At 44.5% G+C, this 23975-nt stretch overlaps 1 protein-coding gene across 1 annotated transcript in view; it reads right to left on the bottom strand.

Annotated features, from left to right (window-relative positions):
- Positions 1-23975, bottom strand: part of LOC137305428 (meiosis inhibitor protein 1-like) — a 195981-nt gene that overhangs the window by 63018 nt on the left and 108988 nt on the right. Inside the window, exons 16-22 of the mRNA XM_067974254.1 lie at positions 23563-23674; positions 23303-23363; positions 23017-23111; positions 19746-19923; positions 13644-13791; positions 6196-6459; positions 3472-3640 (exon numbers count right to left, since the gene is read on the bottom strand). Coding sequence (XP_067830355.1) covers positions 3472-3640; positions 6196-6459; positions 13644-13791; positions 19746-19923; positions 23017-23111; positions 23303-23363; positions 23563-23674 — 1027 coding nt within the window. The remainder of the gene's footprint in view (positions 1-3471; positions 3641-6195; positions 6460-13643; positions 13792-19745; positions 19924-23016; positions 23112-23302; positions 23364-23562; positions 23675-23975) is intronic.

The raw sequence follows: 23975 nt of genomic DNA, 5'->3' as shown, positions 1-23975 counted from the left end.
GCAAACGCTTCAGCCTTGTCTTTTGCACTTACATGCTGGACTCTGCCATCATTGAGGATGGGGATGTTTACAGAGCCTCCTACTCCCGTTAGTTGTTTAACTGTCCACCACCATTCATGACTGGATCTGGCAGGACTGCAGAGCTTTGATCTGATCCATTGGTTGTGGAATTGCTTAGCTCTGTCTATAGCATGTTGCTTCCGCTGTTTAGCATGCACGTAGTCCTGTGTTGTAGCTTCACCAGATTGGCACCTCATTTTTAGGTACACCTGGTGCTGCTCCTGGTATGCTCTTCTACACTCCTCATTGAACCATGGTTGATCCCCCGGCTTGTTGGTAACGGTAGAGTGAGGAATATGCTGGGCCGTGAGGTTACAGATTGTGCTGGAATACAAATCTGCTGCTGCTGATGGCCCACAGCACTTCATGGACGCCCAGTTTTGAGCTGCTAGATCTGTTCTCAATCTATCCCATTTAGCACGGTGGTAGTGCCACACAACACGTTGGATGGTGTCCTCAGTGTGAAGACAGGACTTCGTCTCCACGAGGACTGTGCGGTGGTCACTCCTACCAATATTGTCACGGACAGATGCATCTGCGACAGGTAGATTGGTGAAGACGAGGTTAAGTAGGTTTTTCCCTTGTGTTGGTTCGCTCACCACCTGCCGCAGGCCTAGTCTGGCAGCTATGTCCTTCAGGACTCGGCCAGCTCTGTCAGTCGTGGTGACATTGAAGTCCCCCACCCAGAGTACATTCTATGCCCTTGCTACCCTCAGTGCTTCCTCCAAGTGGTGCTCAACATGGAGGAGGACTAATTCATCAGCTGAGGGAGGGCAGTAGGTGGTAATCAGCAGGAGGTTTCCTTGCCCATGTTTGACCTGATGCCATGAGATTTCATGGGGTCCGGAGTCAATGTTGAGGACTCCCAGGGCCACTCCCTCCTGACTGTGTACCACTGTACCGCCACCTCTGGTGGGATTGTCCTGCCGGTGGGACAGGACATACCCAGGGATGGTGATGGAAGAGTCTGGGACGTTGTCTGAAAGGTACGATTCTGTGAGTATGGCTATGTCAGGCTGTTGCTTGACTAGTCTCCCAATTTTGGCACAAGTCCCCAGATGTTCGTGAGGAGGACTTCGCAGGATCGACTGGGCTTGGTTTGCCTTTGTCGGGAGGGCCTCTTACCCCACCCCCTCTGCAGATATAGGATGTCCCTCCTTCTGTCCACCTCTTGCACCAAGGTCTCTGGTGCATCAGCAGAGAGTCTTGGTGCATGCACTCTCGCAGGCCTGGTACCAACTCAGATCGGCAGATTAGTGAGGTTTGGCGTGCAGAGAATGTAGGATTTAGTAGTGCGCAAACTTTATTCAATATTTTAACATAACTCATCAGTGTGTAAACATAGGAATGGGACCTGTATCTGTGTTTTACGTGTGCGATGTCTGATCTCCGTTCAGACTCCGTGCAGACAGTAGACTGTTATTTTCAGCAAATAACAGGTACTAGCTATCTTTAAGAAATTTCTAAGAAACATCCTCCCTTTAAGAAATTTCACTCCCCCTTGTGGTGGAAAGTGCAAATTGCATTGATTCCACGTGCAAGGCCCAGAATGGAATGATGATTGCAGGTGAGTCCTCAGGCCGGCCGAAACTTGCGTCCTGCCCCCGCTGGGGTCATCGGGCGCGGGGTAATAGCGCATCACGCTACCTACACCCACAAACGGCCCTTATCCAATTTTCCCCCCTACAGCTTTTAAACCACTCCAAAGTATTAACTTCTTACAATATACAGGTTTTTAAAGAATGGCCCCCGGGGTTCAGCTTCTGCGTCCAGCTGAGCAGAGCATGGAGACGAGTGCGCCCACTAACACGGACTCTCCACAGTTGTCCCTGCCACCAGTGTCTGCTCGTGCTCACTTGTGTGTGGTGACTCACCAGATGCCAACCCAACTAACTGACTAATAGGACCCCACTGAGGTGTGAGCATTTGAGCTGGTGGATGGCTCGCTAAGATGTGACGATGCGTCCTCAGAGGCCAGGAGCTCCTCTGAGGAATCGCCCTCTCCCTTCACTGCGGTCGTTGAACGGGGTGGAAGAGAACAGAAAGCAATATTAAGCATCATCACAGATGTGTCATGTTGCGATGAGCATACTGAGGTGTTCAACATGCCAAGCATTGTTAACATCAATTCATGTTGTGTGTGATGAATGTTAAAGTTGTGTCAGTTTGTGGGGTGCCAGTCTTGGTGTCCCCGACGGACAGGCACTCGAGGGTGCGGCTGATCTCCAGGGCCTCCTCCTCTGCCTCTGTGAGGACCACCATTTGTTGTGGCTCCCCTCCAGTCCTCACCCTCTCGCGTGCATTTCACGCTCTCTTCTCCTACCAGGGGAGAAAGTACAATCGTGTGAGTGAGTGAGGGTGAAGTGGTCAGCCGATGAATGCGTTGCTTTGGGAAAGGCTGACCGTGAAAGAGATGCATCAGAGCGTGAGTATCAGACAGAGACATCACATTGGATCAGGATTGGGTAGGGGTGGGTTTACAAATGGGGAGGTGAGGAAGTGCTCAGAAAGTGAAGGTAAGTTGAGGATGAGCCTTAAGTGGGTGCGAGGAGTGATGTGATGGAGTAGTCTTGGCAGTGGGTGGGGTGATGTGCAACACGGAATGCAGGAGAATCAGTAAGTGTACTCACTTTTGCTGACCTAGTTAAGTCATTGAAGTGCTTCCTGCACTGGACCCAACTGCGGGATATGTTGCTCCTGCTGATGGCCTCCTCTGTCACCTCGAGCCAGGCCTTCTTGGTGGCAGAGGCAGGGCGTTTCCTCCTGTCGACCGGGTAAAATTGTTCCTTCCTATTCTTCACCCCGGCCAGCAGCACCTCAAATGTGGCGTCGCTGAATCATGGAGCTGGCTTGCCCCTCTGCTGCTCCATTCTGTCTCCTTGCTTCAGCAAAAGCCATTGGTGCAATGGCCCTTTAAATCCAGACACAGGTGCGCAGTCCGCCCGCTGCGCAGCTTTCAGATGGCAAACCCGGAAACAAGGTTAATGGCCACCAATTAAGTCATGATCGCATGGGGAACAGTAAGCTTTTAGTATTCGGTTTACCCGTGCACCCATTGACCCTCCCCCCCACACCGCTGCCCTCCTGCCGGCATTTTAAAATCGTGCAGGTCCTTATCTTCGAAGCCTTCCTTCTAACAAATGAACAAAGGGGGCTTCTCTACAGTTACAGTCACAGATGTTCCTTTGTGTAGAACTTGTTATCAACTAATTAAAGCTCTCTGAAATATTTGCACTGGAATGTCTAAACTGACCATTGCTTTAAGGTCAGTTTTAATTCAACAATAAGTCACTGCATCTAAATTGACTTACATTTCTCACTTAACAGGCAAAAGCTAAAGGTTACTATTACTACAATATAAAGATTAACCCTTTTTTTTTACAGTACCTGCACTTCCATGTTACTACTTGCCTTTGGAAGGTTGTGCATTGTTTTCTATTGTGAACCGTTGTAATATCTGGAGTAGTCGTGGTCGAAGCAGGTCAGAGGTCGGCAGCATGCTGTCATTGTTCCTCAGGAATAATTTCAGTGTCAGTAATGCCTTGAAAGCCAATTCTATTTCTCCAGTGTGGACCATGTCCTAACAGGCGAGACACAATGTAATGATATTGGCTGAGGACTAGGTTAGAACTTGAAAAACTACTGCACAAGCATTTAACTCCAAAACCCAACTTTTAGCCTAATTTTAGTGAAAAAACATTAAAGTTGAATATTTTTGAAAAATCAAAAATTCTGGAAAGTTCCTGCCAACTATAGTGGTCTGCCAACTATAGTGGATCCTTCTTGGTCAGGCACAGTGAGTTGAACCTCCATATTAACATGTCATCCGAAAGGCGGCACCTCCAAAAGTGCAGTACTCCTTCAGTGCTGCACTGGGAATGTCAGCCTAGATTTTATGCTCAAGTCTTAACGCACAGCCTTCTGACTCAGGCAATAATGCTACCACAGCTGACATCTTGTCCACATTTATAATGGGTTTTGCCTGTGTAAATTACACTATCCCACCAGTGGCGACATTGTAGCACCTCAGTCTCCTCTCAGCTCCACCACTAATTGTGGCACTGTGTGCTGTGTCCAGCTACTTAAGTATAATTCTACTTGCTCCACTTTGATTTTTTTTTTACCCTTGATGTATTATTAATACAAAGTGTTCTATTTCCAAATATAAAATGGTCTATTATTAATATATATCTATATCTATGTCTCTATTTACAAAATGATTTCTGATTGCATTGTACCTTTGGAACCCTTTTTATTATTAATATTTATTTATATATACTAATCAATCTTGTTTCATGTTGCACACAGAACTAATCTTCAGGTCAAGCAGTGTTAGAATGCAAGGGCAAAATTGGACCTATGGAAAAAGGTGGGGGGGGGGAGGGGATGTGTGAGGGAGGTGGCTCACTGACCTAGCTAGTCAGCTGGTCCTAGTTCTGGGGCCATTCTATTATTAAGACATAAAAATTGATACTTCCACAAGCTAATAAAAGTCAGATCATTTTTAAATGTTAAGTGAGCTGACAGAAGCTTCTTTGCAGCCACCCTCTCCCCCTGTTCCCCCACTTCCACTCTCTCTACCCTTCCTTCCCCTGCTCTCCCTCTTTTCTTCCACTAAGCTCCTCCTCCCTTTCCTTCCACCTTTCCTCCCCTTCATCCCTCTCCCTGGCCACTATCTGAGGCTGGACCAGACTGATTGCAACATTGGCATCCTATTTGACCCTGAAATGAGCTTCCGACCACACATCCCCTCCATCACCAAGACCACCTACTTTCGCCTCTGTAACATTGTCCTTCTCCGCCCCTGCCTCAGCTCATCTCCTGCTGAAACCCTCATCCATGCCTTTGTTACCTCTAGATTCGATTATTCCAATGCTCTCCTAGCTGGCCTCCAATCTTCCGCCTTCCATAAATTTGAGCAGGAAACAGCAGTCAGTTTCCCACCAGACCACCCCAGCACAGGACTGGATGGGGGCTACAAGAGGCCCATAAAGGTTAAGTTTCAAATTTTTTGTTTATCTCCTTATGGAACTCGGAGGAGCAGAGTGCTCTTCCATGCCCCACAAGCAAAGCTTAGGCCTCCCCGCCGCGATCTCGCCGTCCCCCTAACAAACGGGGGGACCCCTACCATGGAAGGTTCTGCAGCCAATCCCACAGACTAACCTGTTCTACAGGCAGCATCCCGTGGAAAGTCAGCCAGAAACATTTAAATGAGGCCCGGGAGTTAAAATACACCGTGTCTCCTTTTTTCTGAGTGGTTAAGTTTTGAGCTAAATCAAAACACACTCATCGAAAACTGGCCGCCTGCCCCCCCACCCCCCCACGTTAAAATTGGGTTTTACTTTGAGTCAATCAACAAAATGAGACAGGGAATGTGTCATGTCACAGAAAGTAAGTGCTATACAACAGGAAGGTCGCACACATGCAAGACATTTAATATGACAGATGGGTTAACACTTGTCTCCCTCTCTGTTAAAATTATGGATAGAGGGATATCATATCAAAGCATTCAGTGCTAATATTACCAACAATACTGTCTAATAATTCCTTCTTATTTGTAACTACTGTTGTCATCAGTCCTGTTTTGGATCAGGCAGTCTGATTTTTAAATGTGTTGTCTGGAAATTTCTAAAATATATAAAAAACACACCAATGTGCAATATTGCTTCATTGTGTAATGTATCAAATGCATGGCAGCATTTATTTGAAATTTCTCTGCTATTTTAACCCCTAAAATAGCACAGTACAATTTCAATCCAAAAAAGTTTAATTTTTCCAATTACTTCTGTGAATTATGATGCAAAGGCATTAGCTATTGAGGTTTTTAATTAATTTTCATCACCTACAAATCACCAGAAATGAAGCCAAGAGCCCATCCCTTACACTGCCTCAAATTCTCACCCTGTCTAATTCTGGATTTGGCAAAAAGTGGTAACCCTAATTGTAACTCAGTGACATCAAAGTCTAGATATCAACTGACAGCAAAAGCTGAGGCACACCAGCATTGAGCAAGGGTTTCCCTAGCAGTGTCACTTACGGCAAACATTTGTTCACCCTAGGTTTTAAAATTGAGGCAGAATGAAAATATTTCCAATTTTCATCCAGTTAGCAATGATTATGTTGATTACTATTTACCAGCAGAATCAGGAGTACATTTGGATTCCCTTGTGTAATATTCATCATGCAACTTTTGTCAGTCTGTGAGTTGGGAACCAGGTTTTCATCCTCAAAACAGCTGATATCGACATGAGCAAACCAGCACTTCAAGACACAGTGACCGAATCTGTCAGTCAACTCTGGATAGTGGAAAAAGAACTTCAGCACTAGAGGATGACAGGTGTACACAGAGGAGAAATTGGGTATGCCCTCCAGGAGCTTACAAATGGAGCTCAATGGAGCCTAAAAGACACAGGAAAAAGATGAGAATTATGTGAAAAGAATATATGCATCCCAAACAAGGAATCCCTATTAATAAGCTTACTTATGAACTTCCATTTATCATTCTAGCCAACTGTGTAGCTTTTCTGAGTTACACTGTTAATTTAGCACCAAATTATAGGACAGTTTTGTTCGGTGGGGCCATTCATTAAGAACTGCGCTCAGACTGCCCAAATTAATTTTGCATATGACCCTTACATTTAGCAGATGAAGGTGACTTTCATCTCTTCAGCCTGGACTAGTTTGAACCTAGGTCCTGGAGGTGAAAGGAGGGCATGCTAATCCACTGCATTATCTATATAATTATACCTATACAACAGCGTTTTGATAATATTCCCATTTTCAATTCTCCTCCATAGGCCAGTGGCATTTCCTCAATAAAATAACTTTAAAAGGGGAAATTTGATGAAATGGGTGAACAGCTAAAGCTGTGGGAGGAGGGGTGAAGAGCAGGACTGATGACAGCAAGGAGGAGGCAGGATAGGGTAATGCCATGAAGGAGGAAGGGTGGGGGTTGAGGAGAAAGGGTAGAAGAGGGGAAGGTGAGAAGTAACAGTGAGGGAAGAGGGACAAGTGAAGGGAAGGGGGAGAAGAGGAGGGACAGGGGAAGGGAAAGTAAGGGAAAGGGTGAGAGGAGATGAACTGAGGGAAAGGGCGACGGAGGTGAAGCAAGCGGAAAGGTGAGTGGAAGCAAAGAAAAATGGTGAGGGGAGAGAAAGGGTGGGGTGAAACAGAGAGGAAAACGGAAGGGGAACATGACAAGAGTAGGATAGCAAAAGATCAAAGGGTAAAGAGAATGCAAGAGATGGACGGGTGTGGGAAGCATAGGTGGTAAAATTTGCAACAGAGAACAAACAGCAGAAGCAGCATACAGTACACGATAGTGATAAGACATGGTGTGCAGATAATATGCAACATGGTGTAAGGAAATGAGAAAACAAGAGGAGAAAAACATATCCAGTAATACAGATGACACACAGTTAGGACAGACAATGTATCCGGTAACTTGCTGTGACCAACACAAGAGATCCACGCATGGAATTTCCACAGAGGTTCCCTCAATTTCCTAATTATAGAGTTTGCACCACAAGGGAAAACACAAGCTGACAGGGCATGACGAGGGGGTGTAAGCATTAAGTTCAGTGGAGAAGACATTGGCTCATGGTCCCCCAAAGCCTCAAATTTAAAATTCTCATCCTTGTGTTCAAATGCCTTCATGGCTTTGCCCCTCTCCATTTCTATGACTTCCTCCAACTCTACAACCCTCCCCCAAACTCTCTGTTCCTCTAACTCGTAATTTCGGCAGAAACCCTGTTTACGTTTTATTACCGGGGTTTTACCCAAGCTACGGTAACTCCCATGAAGATTTTACCCCATAATATTTAATACTGATCGTGTGCATTTTATGATGGCTTAAATATTTTAGTAATCTTGCATATGAGGGATAAACCTGCCGAACTTTCTTGAGAATCTGACGGTTTGAAACTTCTTTCTGCAGAAATTATGACACGCATCAGCTTGAACTCCTCGGGGATAATTTTGACTTTGTGCACGGGTGTAAAACGGGCAATAGCAAATCTATTGACTTCAATAGAAATAAAAATCGGGAAAGATGCCGATTCGCTATCATTCATTTTACATTATCGCAAAAGTCAAAATTATCCCACTCATGCTATTTTAATGCATTTGTTAAACCATTTAAAGTAAATGGGTTAATGAATATGTTAAATTTATGTACACAATTTCATGTGAACACACTTGCCCACATGGATAGAACAGTTTCCACCCATAAATAAATAAAGCCCAGGATGGATTGTGTATGATCATTGGAATGATCTCATTCCACACATCATGCTATTCATCAATCTGGATTAGAAATAATTATAAGATTTGGTTGAATTGGCTTGTAACACAAAAAATATATTGTGCAGTCATTAGGGCCCAACATGACTTAGTCAGATTTTTGGCTTGCTATTCCCGCCTCTGCTGCTGTTAACATCGCTCCTTTGTTGATCTGTTCATTTGATTCTATTTCTACAGGGATCAGGTCAAAAATCAAATGTACTTTATCATATTGCTGCTTCTGTAAAAGTGTTTTCACATGGGACACATAGAAAGCGAGAGTTCAGTCAGACAGGAAAAGATAGAGAGAATCCAGGCATGTGGAGAAAGGCAGAGAGATAAATTCAGACATGGGGAAAGAGAGAGACAAGTTCAGACATGGGGGAAGGAGATAGAAGGTCAAACAGATAGGGAAAGAGAAGTTCAGAGAGTAATGGACAGAGAGAGAAGTTCAGAGAGTCATGCCAGTGAGCCTAACATCAGTGGTAGGAAAATTATTGGAAAAAATTCTGAAGGACAAAATTAGTCTCCACTTGGAGAAGCAAGGATTAATCAGGGATAGTCAACATGGCTTTGTCAAGGGAAGATCATGTCTGACTAATTTGATTGAATTTTTTGAGGGGGTGACTAGGCGTGTGGATGAGGGTAACGCAGTGGATGTGGTATACATGGATTTCAGTAAGGCCTTCGATAAAGTCCCCCACAGGAGACTGGTCAAGAAGGTACGATCCCATGGAATCCAGGGTGCCTTGGCACTTTGGATACAAAACTGGCTTAGTGGCAGAAGGCAGAGGGTGATGGTCAAAGCTTGTTTTTGTGACTGGAAGCCTGTGGCCAGTGGGGTACCACAGGGATCGGTGCTGGGTCCCTTGCTGTTTGTGGTCTACATTAATGACTTGGATATGAATGTAAAAGGTATGATCAGTAAGTTCGCTGATGATACAAAAATTGGTAGGGTGGTAAATAGCGAGGAGGATAGCCTCAGTCTGCAGGACGATATAGATGGGTTGGTCAGATGGGCGGAACAGTGGCAAATGGAATTTAACCCGGAAAAGTGCGAGGTGATGCACTTTGGAGGGACTAACAAGGCAAGGGAATACACAATGAATGGGAGGACCCTAGGCAAGACAGAGGGTCAGAGGGATCTTGGTGTGCAAGTTCACAGATCCCTGAAGGCGGCGGAACAGGTAGATAAGGTGGTAAAGAAGGCATATGGGATACTTGCCTTTATTAGCCGAGGCATAGAATATAAGAACAAGGAGGTTATGATGGAGCTGTATAAAACATTGGTTAGGCCACAGCTGGAGTACTGTGTGCAGTTCTGGTCGCCACACTACAGGAAGGATGTGATCGCTTTGGAGAGGGTGCAGAGGAGATTCACCAGGATGTTACCAGGGCTGGAGCGCTTCAGCTATGAAGAGAGACTGGGAAGGTTGGGTTTGTTTTCCTTGGAGCAGAGGAGGCTGAGGGGGGACATGATTGAGGTGTACAAAATTATGAGGGGCACAGATAGGATGGATACTAAGGAGCTTTTTCCCTTCGTTGAGGGTTCTATAACAAGGGGACATAGATTCAAGGTAAAAGGCGGGAGGTTTAGAGGGGATTTGAGAAAGAACTTTTTCACCCAGAGGGTGGTTGGAATCTGGAACTCACTGCCTGAAAGGGTTGTGGAGGCAGGAACCCTCACAACATTCAAGAAGCATTTGGATGAGCACTTGAAATGCCATAGCATACAAGGCTAAGGACCAAATGCTGGAATATGGGATTAGAGTAGACAGGGCTTGATGGCCGGCGCGGACACGATGGGCCGAAGGGCCTCTATCCGTGCTGTATATCTCTATGACTCTATGACAGAGAAAGAAGTTCAGAGAGTCATGGACAGAGAGAGAAGTTCAGAGAGTCATGGACAGAGAGAGAAGTTCAGAGAGTCATGGACAGAGAGAGAAGTTCAGAGAGTCATGGACAGAGAGAGAAGTTCAGACAGAGGGAGAAAGAAGTTCTTACTGGAAAAGAGAAACAATGTTCAGTTAGAGAGGGAGAAGTTCAGACAGAGAAAAGCAGAGAGAAAAAGATCATACAAGGAACTATGGACATTCAGGAACACATCGCGAGTCAGAAGTGCTTGACAGAGAGACGTTCAGACACATAGGGCTCGATTTTCGCACCCCCGAGCAGGTGCATTCGTAGCGGAGGGGGCTGCGAAAATCGGGGATTCCCGGGGCGGGTCCAGAGCCCGGCTCCGACCCGCCCACTTCCGGGTTCCCCAGTGACGCGCTGACATGCGCGCACAGCCCCCGCATGTGGGACTCCCGCCAGCAATTAAAGCTGGCGGGGTGCCACTTGAAGTAATTAACCAGGTACTTCAGGTCATTTACAGACCTGACTGACCTGATATTTTAGATGGGGTGGGATTTTCAGATTAACTGGGACTGTTTCCCGTACTGGGGGGAACACACCCAGTTGAAATGGACGTGTTGCAGCCATCAGTCCATGGCAGCTGCAAAGGTCCATTTGACAGGTGGAAGGGGAGACCCTCACTCATTGCAGGAGGCCACTCTGTCACTTTGGACAAAGTTTGGCCTCCACCACCCGCCTCCTAACAATAAAATTCACAAACTTGTACACTTACCCCGGTGTCCAGACACATGTACCTACCTTGCGGACCCCCTCAAATGTACATCTTCCGGATTGGGGCCGCCGTAGCTGCAGTCATGGCCTCCTCGGAGGACAAACAGCTTCACCAGCCTCGCCGGCCACGCCGTCCACCTCTGACATGTGGAGCCCCACAACACAGTGCCGTGACACATCCACCTGCACAGCAGAAGGCACTACCCTCGCCACAGGGTCTACAGACCGAGACTCAGCTTCCTGGACCTCTCTGAGCAGCAGTGCAATGGAGGCTCAGTGTCACTCGACATGTAGTCTTGGACATCTGCAGCCTCCTTCATGCCAAGCTGCTCCCGGCTGGCCCGAGCACCATCTTCTTACCTGTCGCTGTCAAAGTCACCACTGCCCTCAACAACTTCTCCTCCGCATCCTTCCAGGGTGCCACCGACATCGCCGACGTCTCATTCGTCTGCACAAAAGAGCACTGCAAATACACCTACACCCACTCTGCAGTGACACAATGGGTGGCATCAGTTGTGGGTCTTCATAGTGATCCTCAGGAAAGGGCATTATTGAACAAACCAGACAAGATTCGCAAAGACGTGGCAGTAGTGGTGACAATATAATATGTTATGTGAGTTGATCAGAAATTAAATATAAGTAAAAACCATGACAAACCCTCAAACACCCTTGTGCATCCCCTTCATGCTCACGACACGTTTGCCTTATGCTTCCTACTACACATATGTGATGCATGCCCTGTGGCTGCAGCACAGGTCGTGGCAGGTTGAGTGAGGCTGACCGTGAAAGAGATGCATGAGAGGGTGAGTATGAGATGGAGCCATGAGATTGTATGAGGATTGGGTTGAGTGGTAGTGGCGGGATGAGTACTGGCGAAGTGAGTAAGTGCAGGTAAGATGAGGATGAGCTTTGAGTGGGTGTGAGGAGTGATGTGATAGAGTAGTGTTGGCAGTGCAGGAGAGGTGGGGGTGGTGGTTTGGCAGACGGAGTGTAGGGGAATGAGTAAGTGTACTCACTTTGGCTGACCTACTTAGGTCATGAAGCGCCTCCTGCACTGTATGCAGGTGCACGATATGTTGGTGGTGCAGGTGACCCCCTCTGCTACCTCGAGCCAGGCCTTCTTGGTGCAGAGGCAGGCCACTTCCTCCCGCCCGCCGGGGGGAAGATCTCTGTCCTCCCCCTCCTCCTCACCCCATCCAATAAGACCTGAAGTGAGGCATCATTCCCCCTAGGCTGCTCCATGCTGTAATTTTTCCTATTTTCTGCAGCATCAGTCAGTGGAGGACTGCCCCTTTAAATAGGGCTCCTCCAGCTGACAGCCTATGCTGCGCATGCGCAGTCTGCCCGCTGCGCAGCTTTCCAGCGCGAAACCTGGAAGCAAAGGTAAGTGGCTTCAATGAGCCTGCGATTGCGTGCGGAGCACCCCGATTTCACTGGGCGCCAGTCGACTCCCCGCTGCGAACCTGCCGCCCTCCTAATATCGGACCCATAAGGAGAGATATACAAGTTCAGACATTGGGAGAGGCAGAAATTCAGGGAAAGAGACGTTCAGGCACATATATAGAGATAGAAGTTCAGACACAATAAAATGTAAAGGTACAGATACATCATGATATATGGGGAGAAGTTCAGACACATAGGCAGACACGGTGGGAGAGAAGTATAGGCACAACAAGAAAGAAGAAAGCAAATAGAGAATCATGATCAGACACAGTAATAAACAAAGAAAAACAGATACAAAGAGAAAATATACACACAGGGTTAAAAAGACAAGGACCACAGAAGAAAACTACTAATACACACAATGATCCCTCCACTGCCTCTATGCTTTAGACTATTAGTCCGATATTCAGTATTGAATGAGCCATGATTTCCTCAAGCTAAACATTTAGGAAGTCCAAAGCCATTGTCTTTAGCCCCCGCCAAAAACACTTTACTCTCATCACCGACTCCATCCCCATCCCCAATCATTCTCTGAGGCTGAACCAGATTGCTCGCAACCTTGGTATCCTATTGGAGCTGATCTTCTATCTCACAATATCCTCACAAAGACCGACTATGTAACATTGCTCACCTCCACCCTACCTCATCCTATCTCTTGTTGAATCCCTCATCCATGCCGTTGGCACCTCCAGACTCGACTATTCCAATACTCTTCTTGCTGGACTCTCATCCTTCACTCTCTGTAAACTTCAACTGTTCCTGATTCCATCTCCCATCCCTATATTCCACCATTGGTGGCTATGCCTTCAGCCATCTAGGCCCAATGCTCTGAAATTCGCTCTCTAAACCCGTCCACCTCCCTCTACTCCTTTGAGAACCTCTTTAAAACCCACCTTTGATCACCTCTCCTAATATTGGCTCAATGTCCTTTAATTCCCTAATGCCTCTGTGAAATGCCTTTATACATTTAGATGGTATATAAATACAATTTGTTGTTGTTAGATAGATAGAGAGAGAGAGGGAGCTAGAAGCTCACAACCACACACAAAAATCATTATGCTCCAGAACTTCAGGTTTTTGGTCCAACAGAATGAGGTGTGCCGACCCCTGGTGTTATTTTACCATAGATCTCATACAACTTTTGTTTTTAAAATTACTGATTCTGGTAGAGTGCAATAGAATTACATATAATCAAGGTGCCAGAAGACTAAACAACAAAAATCTCTATTTACCCAGTCTAGGCTGCTGCACTTTTCCTGACACACAGACAACAGATAGAGTGCTGCTCTAACTACAAAAGGTGGAGGTGAATGCCCTCGATCCAAGGATGTGTGTAAAAAGCTACTGATAGCCGTGAATAAAGGACCTTCTGAAAAAAACCTAAGGAAACAAAAAACAAAATGTGAAACACTCCAAAATATTCATATTCAAGTACTTCAAATATATGTAACTGATCTTGAGGTGCCAGGCAGCCGTATCATAATGATTTAATTCCAGCTTCAACCAATGCCTAAAACCTTGAAAAAATTTTAATGGCAGTTCAACCCATTTATTCTAAACAAGCTACCTCTATTAAAATATTGGACAAAAAAATTGCATACCAAAGCGTTAAACATTTATACACTAATGTTTACGCAGCATAATTTCAAGATCTAAATGTTAAAAGGCAAAGAAACAGTTGCTTTACATTGGTGTATTAATGACTAGACCACTGAGTAGTAAACTATAGTCCATGCACATAATTCCTCAGATGGTGAACTAAGCATTTCAGCCAGGTCATCACAGGATGGTGGCAAGATAGATTCCTACAGATAGGCTGCAGAAATTTCAGAAAGCAATTCAAATCTTGTGCAACTCCTATTAGCCAATACCCATACAAGTTGTATATTTATATATATATATATATATATATATATAAAAAATTCTTACATATGATGTACACTTCCTATTCAAAACAGTACTTCTGGTAATGCTTTTTGTCATGGTGTCATTGTATGCTACAGTATGATACAGCACAGGTGGAGGCCATTCGGCCCATTGAACCTGTGCCGGCTCTTTGAAAGAGCTATCCAGTTAGTCTCATTCGCCTGCCTATTCCCCATAGCCCTGTAAATTTTTTCCCTTCAAGTATTTATCCAATTCCCTTTTGAAAGTTATTATTAAATCTGCTTCCACCGCCCTTTCAGGCACCGCATTCCAGATCATAACAACTCGCTGCGTAAAATAATATTTCCTCACCTTAAATCTGTGTCCTCAGGTTACTGACCCTTCTGCCACTGGAAACAGTTTTTCATTATTTACACTATCAAAAACCATTCATGATTTTGAATACCTCTGTCAAATCTCCTCTTAACCTTCTCTGCTCCAAGGACAATGATCCCAACTTCTCCAGTCTCTCCACATAACTGAAGTCCCTCATCCCTGGTACCATTCTAGTAAATCTCTTCTGCACCCTCTCTGAGGCCTTGACATCCTTCCTAAAGTGCGGTGCCCAGAATTGAACACAATACTCTAGCTGAGGCCTAACCAGTGTTTTATAAAGGTTTAGCATAACTTCCTTGCTTTTGTACTTTATGCCTCTATTAATAAATGTCAACATTTATCACTGAAACTGCCTATGCAAATCCATATGTAAATATTTTAGAATAGAAATTCTGTATGTAAACAATTGTCTGTTGTGATGCAGTTGCAGGCTTTGGTCACGATTGAGCTCAACTGTCTCCCTAGTCTGTCGGCCATTTTGTTTTTCCTAATTTTCAAGTATCCTTCCCCCATTCATTGGGAGTTTAATAGCCGATTTTCTGTTTTTTCACCCATTAAGAAGGGCATCTGGGACCCTCTTGCTCTTTTGCAATCCTCTCCCTGCCATCAGCTGCCTGATTTCGGGCTAGTGCCTATGTGACCCCATTATGAATCCTACCCCAGCCCAAATACCCACATCACAAGCCTTCAATGTTGCCTGCCATTGCCGTTTACTATGCCATTCTTGCCGTTGAATTACATTTCTGAAAGCATTTCAGTTCTTTAGAATCATAGAAGTTTACAACATGGAAACAGGCCCTTCGGCCCAACATGTCCATGTCGCCCAGTTTATACCACTAAGCTAGTCCCAATTGCCTGCACTTGGCCCGTATCCCTCTATATCCATCTTACCCATGTAACTGTCCAAATGCTTTTTAAAAGACAAAACTGTACCCGCCTCTACTACTGCCTCTGGCAGCTCGTTCCAGACACTCACCACCCTTTGAGTGAAAAAATTGCCCCTCTGGACCCTTTTGTATCTCTCCCCTCTCACCTTAAATCTATGCCCCCTCGTTATAGACTCCCCTACCTTTGGGAAAAGATTTTGACTATCTACCTTATCTATGCCCCTCATTATTTTATAGACTTCTAGAAGATCACCCCTTAACCTCCTACTCTCCGGGGAAAAAAGTCTCAGTCTATCCAATCTCTCCCTATAAGTCAAACCATCAAGTCCCGGTAGCATCCCAGTAAATCTTTTCTGTGCTCTTTCTAGTTTAATAATATCCTTTCTATAATAGGGTGACCAGAACTGTACACAGTATTCCAAGTGTGGCCTTACTAATGTCTTGTACAACTTCAACAAGACATCCCAACTCCTGTATTCAATGTTCTGACCAATGAAACCAAGCATGCCGAATGCCTTCTTCACCACCCTATCCACCTGTGACTCCACTTTCAAGGAGCTATGAACCTGTACTCCTAGATCTCTTTGTTCTATAACTCTCCCCAACGCCCTACCATTAATGGAGTAGGTCCTGGCCCGATTCGATCTACCAAAATGCATCACCTCACATTTATCTAAATTAAACTCCATCTGCCATTCATCGGCCCACTGGCCCAATTTATCAAGATCCCATTGCAATCCTAGATAACCTTCTTCACTGTCCACAATGCCACCAATCTTGGTGTCATCTGCAAACTTACTAACCATGCCTCCTAAATTCTCATCCAAATCATTAATATAAATAACAAATAACAGCGGACCCAGCACCGATCCCTGAGGCACACCGCAGGTCACAGGCCTCCAATTTGAAAAACAACCCTCTACAACCACCCTCTGTCTTCTGTCGTCAATCCAATTTTGTATCCAATTGGCTACCTCACCTTGGATCCCGTGAGATCTAACCTTATGTAACAACCTACCATGCGGTACCTTGTCAAAGGCTTTGCTAAAGTCCATGTAGACCACGTCTACTGCACAGCCCTCATCTATCTTCTTGGTTACCCCTTCAAAAAACTCAATCAAATTTGTGAGACGTGATTTTCCTCTCACAAAACCGTGCTGACTGTTTCTAATCAGTCCCTGCCTCTCCAAATGCCTGTAGATCCTGTCCCTCAGAATACCCTCCAACAACTTACCCACTGCAGATGTCAGGCTCACCGGTCTGTAGTTCCCAGGCTTTTCCCTGCCGCCCTTCTTGAACAAAGGCACAACATTTGCTACCCTCCAATCTTCAGGCACCTCACCTGTAGCTGTCGATGATTCAAATATCTCTGCTAGGGGACCCGCAATTTCCTCCCTAACCTCCCATAACGTCCTGGGATACATTTCATCAGGTCCCGGAGATTTATCTACCTTGATGCGCGTTAAGACTTCCAGCACCTCCCTCTCTGTAATATGTACACTCCTCAAGACATCACTATTTATTTCCCCAAGTTCCCTAACATCCATGCCTTTCTCAACCGTAAATACCGATGCGAAATATTCATTTAGGATCTCACCCATCTCTTGTGGTTCCGCACATAGATGACCTTGTTGATCCTTAAGAGGCCCTACTCTCTCCCTCGTTACTCTTTTGCCCTTTATGTATTTGTAGAAGCTCTTTGGAGTCTCCTTTGCCTTATCTGCCAAAGCAATCTCTCATGTCCCCTTTTTGCCCTCCTGATTTCTCTCTTAACTCTACTCCGGCAATCACTGTACTCTTCAAGGGATCCACTTGATCCCAGCTGCCTATGCATGTCATATGCCTCCTTCTTCTTTTTGACTAGGGCCTCAATCTCCCGAGTCATCCAAGGTTCCCTACTTCTACCAGCTTTTCCCTTCACTTTATAAGGAATGTGCTTACCCTGAACCCTGGTTAACACACTTTTGAAAGCCTCCCACTTACCAGACGTCCCGTTGCCTGCCAACAGACTCTCCCAATCAACTTCTGAAAGTTCCTGTCTAATACCATCAAAATTGGCCTTTCCCCAATTTAGAATTTTAACTTTTGGGCCAGACCTTTCATTCTCCATAGCTATCTTAAAACTAACGGAATTATGATCACTGGTCCCAAAGTGATCCCTCACTAACACTTCTGTCACCTGCCCTTCCTTATTTCCCAAGAGGAGGTCAAGTTTTGCCCCCTCTCTAGTCGGGCCATCCACATACTGAATGAGAAATTCCTCCTGAATACACTCAACAAATTTCTCTCCATCCAAGCCCCTAATGCTATGGCTGTCCCAGTCAATGTTGGGAAAGTTAAAGTCCCCTACTATTACCACCCTATTTTTCTTGCAGCTGTCTGTAATCTCCTTACATATTTGCTCCTCAATGACAATGAAAATGGAAGGCTATTAGTTAAACTCAAAGCTATGGGGATTCAGGGTAAACCTTGGGAACAGATAAGAAAATGGCTGGTGTAAAAAATGAGAAGCAAAATACTGCAGATGCTGGAAATATGAAATAAAAACAGAAAATGCTGGAAATACTCAGAAGATCAGGTAGCATCTGTAGAGAAAGAGGCATAGGGTAAACGCTTCAGGTTGATGACCTTTCGTTAGAACAGTAAAAAAATGAGTACTTGTTAGAGGAGTTATGTAAGGTTTGGGAGGGAAATTGGGGAGCTCCAGAATTCATTGGTAGGACCACTACTGTTTCTAATTTACATAAATGACCTGGATTCAATGCAACAATAAACTAGGAGGGCAGAAGAATCAGAGCTCAAAAATTACAAAATTAATTGGATAATATGTGTAAGTGGGTAGAAAAATGGTAAATTGAAGTGTAAAGTTTCTTACATAGGAAGAAAAATGTACTCTGAATGATGTTGAAATAGCTAACATTGAAACTTAAAAAAACCAAAGAGTTAAAGAACCAGAGTAGGTCAAGTGGCCATTGATTCAAACTATTAAAAGGAAGGACTGATGTCAAAAAATTCTAGACTTCTAGGGCAGAATTTTCACTTCGAGCCGGGAAGGGAGCTGGGGGGGGGGGAAGATTTTCAAGTGTAAAACCCGGAAGGGAAGTTGACATCGTGGCCTTAATGAGGCCAGTAAGTTTTACTTCCAGGTTTTGCACCCAGCATCCAGCCTGATTGGCAGGATGGCTGGCTGTCGGGCAGGAAGGCCTGCCGTCGCAGGCCGCAGCCAGGGATCAGAGGGATAGAGGGAGGAATCATGGGCCAGGGAGCTGGGGAGGAGATCGGGGGGTTGGGAAGAAGATCGGGAATCGGGGAGATTGGGGGCCCGGGAAAAGATTGGGGGGCCGGCGAGGAGATTCGAGGGCTGGGGAGAAGATCAGATGGGCTGAGACTTGGAGGTCGCTGGACGACGGGTGAAGAGTCAGAGATAGGTGGGGGTCCACCATTGTGGGGTGGCGGGGTAGCAGCTGATTACAGGGTTCCTGTCAGCCAGGTGAGCTTGTTGGGCCTGGATGAGGCACTCCTGCTCCTTCGGGCCCACAAGCAGTGCTATAAAGGCACATGGATCAGGCCCTTCCCACCTGCTTTCATCCTGATGTGAATCGGAAGCGATGGAAACCCGAACAGGAAAGGTTAAATTCACTTTAATTTTTTTAAAGAAACAACTGGGAGCTGAAATCCAGGGATTTCAGGATCTTCCTGGCTAGATAAACTAAGGTGGGCCAAATGGCCTTCCTCATCTGTAACTATCGTGTGCACTCATAATAGTGCTTTTCACATCCTCAGAATGTACTAAAGTACTTCACAGACAAGGAATCACTATCTTTATGTAATGTTACCAAGGGTAAATAAATGAAATTTTAATGTCATTGTCACATTTAGAGGGTCTAGCTCTTTTGTTAAGGCCATGATGAGTGACACAGAAAGCCCAATGATAAGGTACTACTTTTCCTACTCTATTTTAAGTTTGACTCAATAGGTTATTGGCAAGGCAAGTGGGCTGCTACGGTTAACACGGTACACCTTCCAACTTTCCCATAGGATAGAATCAAGCAGCGCTGCATAGGGAGAGGTGCTGATTGGCATCTATGGCAAGAAGCAGGCAATTACTTGACTTAAGGGTATGTACTCTGCCAGTCTGTCGCTTCTTTAGCCAAAGCGAAATAATCTTTCCATGAAAGCTCTTACCTGTTTTCGTACATATGGGCCAGGTACAATATTACTAAAAGACAATGATGGCTGTCCTGAAGGTCTTCATCTATTCCAATTGTGTCTGAAGATTCTGAGAGCACAGCTATGGCCCCCAAAAACGTGTAGTTCAGATGTGGAATACACTTTGCAAAGAGCGCAGATATATCATCAAAATCTAAAACCAGAGGAAAGTTGATTGTGGATGACATTTTTCATTTTTTAATCTTAATACAAGTCCCATTTAACTGTACAACACCGGAGCAGGAAAACTTCATGCAATAGATTAAGCAAGTTAATTAAACAAGCAAGAGCGATGCATCGGCAGCTACAATTGACATCAAGGCACCCAAACAAAGAAGCAGGATAGAATCAGTCAAGATTGCTGCTCTTGATTGTTATGTAGTAGTTCTTGCATGTGTGGACATTGGATGAGGGAAGCATTGAGCTTGGCTGTGATGCCTGCCATAGTTGATCAGAGTGCCACCATGCAATAGGATCAGACATGAATAATGGTCACTTGGACAAGGTATTCAGGGGCTGCCAACACCTGTGGAGCGAAGTCCAGCATGAGTCAGTGCCATTGGGAGGTAAGGGGAGAAAATTGGAAGCAAAGGAGGCAAAAGCACAATTTTAAAATAAATTGTACAAATTAGGAAAAAAATTAAATCACACACTGCTCTTTCCCATTATTTTCTTCCTTTTCTACTCTGAATTGTTATCACACATATTACAGGGAATTTAATTAGGGAAATATACAAATACAACAACAACTTCAACATATAGCTTTCGCATAATAAAATGTTCCAAAGCTTTAGAAGGGTTAATGGGCACCAAGCAAGAAGTAGAGAGAGAAGGCATAGGAAGTGGCCAACAACACAGTTAAAGAGATAGTTCTGAGAAGACTTTCGAAGATTCTACAGTGCAGGAACAGCGGAACAGAGAGAGGAGCATTGTAGCAGAGTGTGTATGTTGGGACAGAGGACTGTGTCATAGGGGTACAGTAGAGCAAGGCTATTGAAAAGGGCAAGGATTTTTGATATCAATACAATTACATAAAATGCAGTGATGTACATTAGCAATAAATATTATATAATCAATTAATTTTTGCTTGTGATGTCAATAGCAATAAAATGAAACACATATATGGATTTTCAAAAGGGATTTGATAAGGTGCTGCTTTGGAAGTTTGTTGATAAAATGAAGGCACATGATATTAGAGAGAATATGGCAGTATGGATAGGAAGAAAACAGAAAGCAGTGGTAAATGAATATTTTTCAGACGGGACATAGGTAAACAGTGATGTTCCCTGAGGTCAGTGTTGAGACAATTGTTCTTCCCAAAATATATATATATATTCATAGACGCGTATGATTGGGACTCAAGGATAAGGGGCAGCATATCATGATACAGTATATAAATAGGGAAAAGCTAGCCACTGGTAACTTGAGGGCATCAATTTAAATGAAAGTGAGAGATTAGGAGTTTTTTTTAAGCAGAGAGTTGTTAGGTCATGGAATGCTCCATCAGAAACAGGGGTTGATTTTGAGTTGGGCAGTTGGCGGATGAATATGTAAGCAATGTAAAAACACTATCAAAGTATCACAATTAGCACCTACAGGCACAAATACATACAAATGTTATATTTCCCAGATGCTTTTTTTTTGGCTTGAACCAATTTGCTGTTATTATCGCCGTGAAGCCCGAGCTATTTAGTGGTCCAGGCATCATTTGAAGCAGTAAGTGAGCGGTGCACGCAAAACCGGTGCTCCGAGGCAGCTTGCCGGAGGCGGGGGGAGTGGGGGAAATTGGCTGGCTTTGTGTAGGATACAGCCAACAATCTCAGCTTGGAGGAGGAGGGGAAGAGGAGGAGCCCACAAAAATAAACATTAAAAATATACTTGGACCATTTTTGAGTGGCCCCCAGCCACTCCTTTAAGGACCACAGGTTAGGCTGCTCAATGCTGGTACAAATAGGTGGAGCAATGGCGGCGCACGCTCCAACCATTTGTGTTTCGAAACTGAAATCTGGGTTCCTATGTGTGTTGATTTACATATGACAAGTGGCCTCCTGTCTGAAACAGACAGGCACTACGGCCGCCTTTCTTAGGACCCAACCCAAGATGTCAGTGGCTGGAGTGCCAGCATAAATAGGGTAGTAAGTAACCCAAAGCCATTTTCAGGTCACTACCATCCCATTTATACTGGGCAGAGGCACTTAAAATCAACTCCAATGGATGGAAGCTGAATCCACAATCCCAAAAGGGAAATGGAAAAAGATACATTTAAGTGTATGGGGAAAGGGCAGAGAGCAAACGCAAATGCAGTGGGTGAATTGCCTCCTTCTGTGCTGTAAAATTCTGTGATCTAGATTTTCCTCCACTATCCCACCCCAAATCAGGCAGGACAGAAGAAACAGCAGGGAGGCCCACTGCCCCATCGCTGCCTCAACCTTAATTCCCTTCCCTCCTGCCTCTGCCGGGACCACTGCTGGCCGCCTCTTCCTTGCCATATGCGAAGGCCAGCGGGGAGACTTGACCCTGGTTCCCTGCCAATTTTCTGGTGCTGCAGCAGCAGTCGCCACAGCACTGCCTGAATTTTCTTCGTGGCGACTTGCAGTCCCCCACTTACTGGCGAGGATCCTGCTCTGAACATATAACGAGCTCTGCACCAAGAAAATGGGCTGAGGTCATGGGAAGGTCAGGGCTGTAGCACAAGTATCGCCCAAACCCTGTAGGTGCAGGAAAAGTAATATCCAGCTCTATGATTCTATGTAAATAAAAGCAATAAAATGATATGCTAAAAGTGAGACTGAGCCCTCAATACCTTGGTGATATCCATTTATCTAGATTTTAGCACTCCACTTTACAAAATATTCAGCCATATAACCTCAAGACTGAACTGGCTGTTCTTTTGTCAGCACAATCTCTTAATAACTGTAATATGTAGTCAAATTAAGTCCCGGGAAAGGACGTCATTCTCAGAAGGATGTTTGTGTTTTGTTTAAAAGGGTGAGATCAGTCATCTCTCACCTGGATTACTGGATGAAATGCCACACATATGCATGGCTCTGGGGAAGGGAAAAGTTAACACAACCAATTTGCCTGCCTGAATTATACCTCCTGTTGGCTGATCATAGAGCAGTATTTGCCAAGTCTTTGCCTTGGAAAAGTCCACAGATCAGAATATCTTGTTCTCCATAGTTTGATGGCAGTATTTTTGGGGCAGGGGGAAGGAAAGAAAAAAATAGATAATAAAAAGTAAACCTACTGTTCTGGTAATTCAGTGCATTCTCAGTAGCTGAAAACAGGATTCGACACATACTACAAAGGAAGTCTGAGCAGGCCTGATTCAATTTTGGGTTTCTAATAAAACAGAGAGCATAAAAAATCATAACATGATTCCATTTTAGAATTCTCGCCAGGCACAAGGAGCAGTGACAAGTGGAGGACAATTTTAAGTCACCAACTGAAATAGAAGTAGGTAAATTTGCTATCAAAATGGCAGCTAAATTCAGCACTGAAACATTAATATGTTAAAAAATAGATTACATTACCTGCCACCTGTACAGAATTTGGCCTTCAGTTCCAAAGTAAACCTTATAAAAGATGAGGAAGCTGTAAGCAGATAATTCATGTAATTTAAAGAGTGGCTGTTTTTAAGTAAGGTTTAACATTAAACGTGGGAAATAGGTGTGCTATGGTCATGGTAATTCATTTTAAGAAATGCCAAAAATATAAGATAGTTAATGTATTGACAACCAATGGCATTGGAATTTTGAATGGGTAGGGGATGACAGAATTGAAAGATTCATACCTAGCTTAATAGTAAAGAGATTGGCTGTGTTGGGCAAGATACTGTACTGGACATTGAGTATGGAAAAGAATACCTCCATAACTGTGGCACTGGGAGTCTTTTCATAGTGTTTCTGTTAAAAATAAACATGGAAGTAGAAATTAAATAGAAAGTAAGTCTTTGAATAGTACAAAATTTTAACTCTAGGCATATGCGAATATATGATACTGTTGCAGGGCTATTTCATGCACCCCTATGTTCATCTACTCCATTAGTGAATCAATGAAGCAGGTGTAATAAGGGGTGACGTAGGCCAGGAGAGATTGGACTGCTTCTGCTTCTGCTTCCCAACATTGGCATCAGTGAGATCCTTTTGGTTATATGTCTAAAACATAACAAAAATTGAATGGAGGCTGTAAAACAGACTGATTTAA

This window comes from Heptranchias perlo, chromosome 40 (genome assembly GCF_035084215.1).
Source record: "Heptranchias perlo isolate sHepPer1 chromosome 40, sHepPer1.hap1, whole genome shotgun sequence".
NCBI lineage: Eukaryota > Metazoa > Chordata > Chondrichthyes > Hexanchiformes > Hexanchidae > Heptranchias > Heptranchias perlo.
Note: the sequence above shows the minus strand (reverse complement) of the source record. Positions and strands in the feature narration are given on the sequence as shown.